The sequence below is a fragment of the Cynara cardunculus genome, assembly GCF_001531365.2.
Source record: "Cynara cardunculus var. scolymus isolate 2C chromosome LG 3, CcrdV1, whole genome shotgun sequence".
NCBI lineage: Eukaryota > Viridiplantae > Streptophyta > Magnoliopsida > Asterales > Asteraceae > Cynara > Cynara cardunculus.
Genome location: NC_037530.1, coordinates 28,588,779 through 28,595,396, shown reverse-complemented (window position 1 = coordinate 28,595,396; position 6,618 = coordinate 28,588,779). Strand labels below are relative to the sequence as shown.

Sequence of the window (6,618 nt, the reverse complement as noted above, 5' to 3'; positions counted from 1 at the left end):
CATGCAACTATTTTAAAAATAAATCACGTGTAACTCACAATACATGGCGTAGCCCAAACCGATCTTTGAAGTGGCTAGCGTCTCCCCGATTGGTGCCAAACTAGCTACGAGGTAGAGCACCGTCAACTCTCATTACAGCGTCCACCGTCGCCTTTTCTCACAATAGTTCTCCTTCTTAACCCTCAAACTACACATAAAGCTACAAACTCCCATTTTATACTAASCCCCATCGGCGRTTTCACGGAATWTGAAACRATAAGCCATAATAAATKGTYGTAGGTTTCATGACCATTGAGTTTCCTGTCATTAAATTGCATTCAATTTTAGGGTCTAAACTCTTCACTTTGATCGCTTTACACTATAAGTCCTTGAAATTTAACGACTAACAATTCATTTCCTCTTTTTTTTGGGTTATTACACTTTTCCACAAATACCTTGTTTTAGACAGTGCCGATCCTGACATTTTATGTGCCCTGAGCGATTTATAAAAAATGGGCCCTTTGTATCTAAAAAATCTATAATAAATGTATATGAGAAATATAAACAAGTCATGCATACAACACAACTTCAATGATAATTCATAGAAAACAGCTACAATAATATTTCATACAATACAACTTCTTCGAGAATTCTTCAATGCAAAATCATCAATAATAGTATCCAAATCAATACCATCTAGTATATCTTTTTCAATACATAGGATCGCCAATCCGTTTAGCTTTTCTTGTGACATTGATGACCTCAAGTATGTCTTCAATAATTTCAACTTTGAAAAACTCCTTTTGACAGATGCTACGGTCACAGGAACTGTCAACATAATTCGATATGCAACTGAAACATTAGGGTAACAATCTGCAATTTTGACAAACTCAAGAATATCAATCGCCGACATTGATTTATACGGTAAAGTCACTTGCAACACCTTTAATTCAGATACAAAATCATTTAAATCCACATCTGACACATTATTATGACAAAAGGTATTAGCAAAATTAACACAACATCTCATCAATTCATCCTCATCCAATGCCTTTAACTTATCGGAATCAAATAAGAATCCAAAAATACTTTCAAACTTCTTTAATTGCTCAAATCTATTATCCAATGAAGAAATTGACATATTCACAATGGATAGAAAATAATTAATTCTAAAAGCTTCTTCTTCCAATGCTTGCATATCTTCTTCATTGTTATTTTCGCTAAATTGTTTTTTCCTAATAATACGACACTAAGTAATAAATGTAGGATTTATATTCATTTCGCATGCTACTTTTTTAGCGGTATCCATACTTGATGCAAACCCATCATTCCTATATTTTTCAAAGTATTTCATCACACCTTCAAATTGTTCCATGGTAGCATTAATACACATAGATTTGAATAACAACTTTTTACTAACCATGTTTATTGCAAATAAAATATCATACCAAATAATCATACCAAGTAAAAACTCAAAATTTTCAATTGCACTTATCAAACTTTCCTCTTCACTTTTCGACTTGGCATCATCACATGCTTTTGATAATTCAAGTAAAGTCGATCTTATTTGAGGAGCTTGAAATCTAATGGCTTCCACACTTTTTATTTAACTCTCCCAACGTATATTGCATAAAGATTTTACAGTCATGTTTGAAACATTATCAAGTAACACCTTCCATCTTTTTGTAGAACTAGAAAATAATGTGTATATGCGTTGCACAATTCCAAAAAACAAAACAACTTTAATACAAGAATGAGCTATATCACTAAGAGTGAGATTAAGGCCATGACAAGGACATGGCATATACAAAGCTTTTGGATTAATTTCAAGTAACCGGTTTTGTACCCCTTGGTGTTTCCCCTTCATATTATAACCATTGTCATAGCCTTGACCTCTCACATCATCGACACTAAGATCAAGAGATTTAAGTACATCTAATAAGTCATTGAACAATCCTAAACCAGATGTATCATCAACCTTTAAAAATCCTAAAAAGTACTCTTCTATTTTAATTTTATTACCAGACATATTCACACATCTTATGATTAAACTCATTTGCATTTGATGACTCACATCCGATGTACAGTCAAGAATTACTAGAAAAATATTTAGCTTTTTTGATAATTTTTATGATAGAATTTTTAACACTATGAGCTAAAAGAGAAATCAACTCATTTTGAATTTTAGAACCAAGATAATGATAATGAATGTCATGATTTTGAATGCGCCTAATATGATCTTGAATTATCACATCAGATTCTCCAATCATTTCAATTAATCCCAAAAAACTACCATTACCATATTGATATAACTTCTCATTAGATCCTCTAAAAGGCAAACAATATTTGGCAAGACATTTCACAACGGCAATTATTCTTACTAAAACTTTCCTCCAACGTTCTTTCTCTTTTAAAATTTCTTGTTGTAAATCTTTATCAATCGTTTGGCTTGTATTAGCCTTATTCTCAATTCATTCCAAGATAACATATTACTCATATGCTCAATACTATTCTCATGTTTCTTAAGTCTTTCACCAAGATGCTTCCAATATCTAAATCCATCATTAGCTATTGCATTTTTATAGTTTCTAGACTTGAACAACCTGCAACAAAAACAATACACTTTGTCTACATGTTTTGAATAAACTAGACATTTCTGGTCACTAGACTCATAATTACTTAACTTTATATCATAATAAGAATAGGAAAAATGCCTAGACGTGCTATCTATAGGAAACACTATATTAAATTCTCTAATAGGCCCCATTTCAACTAAAATATCTCTTGATTTATTGTCAAGATTATCCCAATTACTAGGATCATAAATATCAAAAAAGGGGGTATATTGTTCAACATGTGGATGCTCAAGATTATGTTCCACATTTGGGTGCTCAACATTATGTTCATCTAAATTTTCATTAGATGTGCCTATGCCTCTAACAAATTTGTCGATGGCCCCTTTTTGTAATTGTACTAATTGCTCAACTAATTTTCTTTTTTTCCTTTTCTCACTTCCAGACAAATGTTTTTTAGGCATTATGCTTAAACAATTAACAAACTCAAACAAAATAAGAACAGAAGCACCAAAGTCTCGGAATATGTTTCGAAATCGAATAAGTTAACTCTGGTATTCCTTGATTTGTAGATTGTAGTCTATAGATTTAAAAAAATAGACAAAGTTAGCTATTAGTCTTGGGCAGTGAGAAAGTAGTTAATTTCTTGTCAATTTTGCCATTTTGGCATAGAATAAAAAGGAACATGAATAATAAAGCAGTCCCAAGATAGAATTCGGATAAATAAATAAGATACAAACAGAAAGAAAAAGAGGTACACAACCCCCCTCCCTCTTGCAATGGACATATAACAAGAGTGAAATGATCAATGATTTAATGTACTACATGGAAAATCTAATATTTGTTCTATCTTGATATAAAGTTCTTGAACTCAAGGGAACAACAGACTACTTAACGAATAAATCATTCTGCTTTGAAACCAAATTGGCACTTCCCATAACCCTATTTCCTAACTGTACCATCTACACAATGCAATTTCTTGCCAGGAACTAAATTAGCATCCAAGACAGGTAAGACTGCTTCAATAATCACAATTCCATACACTAAAAACTTCTATCGATTTCCAAACAGAACAACAAGGTCTAAAAAATCATTACTTACAGAAATCACAGTCTTGATCCTTGAAGTCAAAATCTCAGAAGCGTCGAACAACCATACACTAAAAACTTCTATCGATTTCCAAACAGAACAACAAGGTCTAAAAAATCATTACTTACAGAAATCACAGTCTTGATTMTTGAAGTCAAAATCTCAGAAGCGTCGAACAACCAATGAACGATAGAACTTGCTGATGAAAGATGGAGTTTTTAGCATAGTTGATCCTCCTTTGAAGGCCTAATAGAGTTCTTGATAGGGTTCAAATCTGTAAAATCAACAATGTTTATTTTTGTTCAAATTTTCACTTATTATAAATATGCCATGATTTAGTCCATAGATTTAAAGGATTAAAGGTTAAGATTGGTTCATATAATTAACACCAATTATTGGGTTAACAAAAAAACCAGCAGTATGCATATACGAATGTACGTATGATTAGAAATCGTCTAATATAATGGAAAAAAGCCCAATAGTTCCATTTGATGGAAGAAAACCAATAGCCATACAAACTACCACAATGTCAAACGTGACCATTATTAGTATATATAAAACTCTAGGACTTTATTTGTGGTTGAGCCATTACCACGTTAACACGATAACAATAGTTCTAGGATCACACGCAACAACCACCATACATGTCTTTTTCACCCATGTTGACAATTTAGTTTCATACTAAGTGGATATATATAAGAGGATTTCAGTCAAGAAGTAAACTACTTTTGTTATCAAAACAGAAAAACTCTTCTGTTTAGGTTATCTAACATAGGTAGCCGTGGTTGAAATAATCTACAAGCTCTTATCTATACCCACATGGTTCTCTTTGAATAGAGAAGTCATGGAGTTCAATCCCTCGTTTCCTACAACTGTAGCAGTCACATTTTTGGTCATTGCAGTAGCTTTCCTGTTCTATGTTGCAAATCGTAAAAGGGCAAAGAAAGGGAAGAAAAGGGAACCACCTCAAGCAAACGGTGCATGGCCAATAATCGGACACTTGCACCTTCTAGGTGGATCTAACCCACCTCACAAGGTTTTAGGTGATATGGCAGATAAACATGGCCCTATCTTCACCATTAAGCTTGGTATCCATCAAGCTTTGGTGGTGAGTAACTCGGAGATAGCCAAGGATTGTTTTACTACAAACGACAAGGTTCTTGCAAGTCGACCTAAAGCAGAGGCCGTAAAAATCCTGACCAATAATTATGCCCTTTTCGGTTTTACGCCGTATGGGGATTATTGGCGACAAGTGCGCAAGATGGTCATGCTTGAGGTTCTTTCTCAACGACGAGTTGAGATGCTTGGAGGTATTCGAGTTTCAGAAGTTAGAGCTTCCATCAAAGATCTATATGATGCTTGGGAAGAGAAGAAAGAGAGTGAACATTCTGACATGGTGAAGGTGGAGATGAACCATTGGTTTGGCAACTTGATGTTAAACATTATGGTTAGGATTATTTCAGGAAAGAAGCTTTTGCATAACGATGAAGAAAGGGTTCGATTTCAGGCGGTCGTAAAGAAATTCGTTCACTTATTAGGTGTATTTGTGGTCTCAGACTATATCCCGTATCTCAAGTGTTTGGATGTGGGTGGACACTTCAATGTTATGAAAAAGATAACTCGAGATTTGGATGACATCTTTGAGGGATGGTTAAAGGAACCCAAAACAGACAGCGAATCTACACAACAACGTGAAAGCAGCCAAGCCTTCATAAATGTGCTCGTTTCCACTCTTCAAAGTGCTTCTGAAGAGGATTTCCCTGGTTTTGACCATGATACAATTATCAAAGCCACATGTCAAGTAAATCAAACTTCCTTTATCACCTTATTTGGTTATATCTTATTAGATTGTTCAAGTTCGTAAATGGTACTTGTTAAGCCATGTAACTTGGTTCTAACAACTTATTGTAACACCGTTGTATGAGACTCAAAATTGTTGATTTTACAGATTTGAATCCTATCAAGAACTCTATTAGGCCTTCAAAGGAGGATCAACTGTGCTAAAAACTCCATCTTTTATAGTGTTTTGGGATATCTATATTGGTTTATAGTATTTTTCTCGTGTTCATGTTTTAAATGCTTTTAGTATGTTGACTATAACCTAATCCAAGTGCTTTTGGTGTAAATGCCATTTCGCAGCAACTCCTAATAGCCGGCTTGGACACGACTTCTGTGACTTTGACATGGGCTTTATCGTTGCTGCTCAACAACCCGAAATCATTAGAAATAGTCCAAGATGAAATTGACGAGCATGTTGGAAGGGACAGACCGGTGGAGGAGTCAGACATTAAGAACTTGGTTTACCTCGATGCCGTCATCAAAGAAACATTGCGTTTATATCCACCTGCTCCTCTCTCGGTTCCCCATGAGTCAATGGAGGACTGCATTGTGGGTGGCTACAACATCCCAAAAGGTACTCGTCTGTTGGTCAATCTTTCGAAAATGCAACGTGATCCAAACATCTGGTCAGATCCCTTGGAATTTCGACCCGAAAGGTTCTTGACAACTCACAAGGATATTGACTTGAAGGGAAACCATTTTGAATTGCTTCCATTCGGTAGTGGTAGAAGAATGTGCCCTGGCATTTCGTTTGGTCTCCTGTCTTTGGGTTTAACACTTGCTAGTTTGATACAACAGTTTGTGCTCCAAAAACCATCGAACGAACCCATGGATATAAGTGAAAGTTCGGGACTGATTAACAGCAAAGAAACACCACTTGTTGTCTTTCTATCTCCTCGTTTATCTTCTAATATGTATCGTGTGGGTTCATGATATACCAACTTCTGATCACCTACAAACCCAACTCCACCCATCAATCCCCACAAGCCACCCTGCGATTAAAGTGAGCCGATTTGTGTTAGAATTTAATGACAAAATCAGATAAATTAGTTGTTGGGTCAGTATGGATCAGTAAGTTGGGCCGTAGGCCATCAAATTGGGTCAATAGGCTGTCCATTATGATAGCAGTTACAAGTTG

The 6,618-nt window shown here is 35.0% G+C and overlaps 1 protein-coding gene and 1 pseudogene across 1 annotated transcript in view; one reads left to right on the top strand and one right to left on the bottom strand.

Annotated features, from left to right (window-relative positions):
• Positions 1–604: 604 nt before the first annotated feature.
• On the bottom strand, positions 605–3,016 carry LOC112509110 (annotated as a pseudogene).
• Positions 3,017–4,374: 1,358 nt separating this feature from the next.
• Positions 4,375–6,618, top strand: part of LOC112509461 (cytochrome P450 CYP82D47-like) — a 3,924-nt gene continuing 1,680 nt past the window's right edge. The window contains exons 1-2 of the mRNA XM_025114431.1: positions 4,375–5,442; positions 5,781–6,618. Of these exons, the coding sequence (XP_024970199.1) occupies positions 4,486–5,442; positions 5,781–6,413 (1,590 nt within the window). The 5' untranslated portion in view covers positions 4,375–4,485 and the 3' untranslated portion in view covers positions 6,414–6,618. The remainder of the gene's footprint in view (positions 5,443–5,780) is intronic.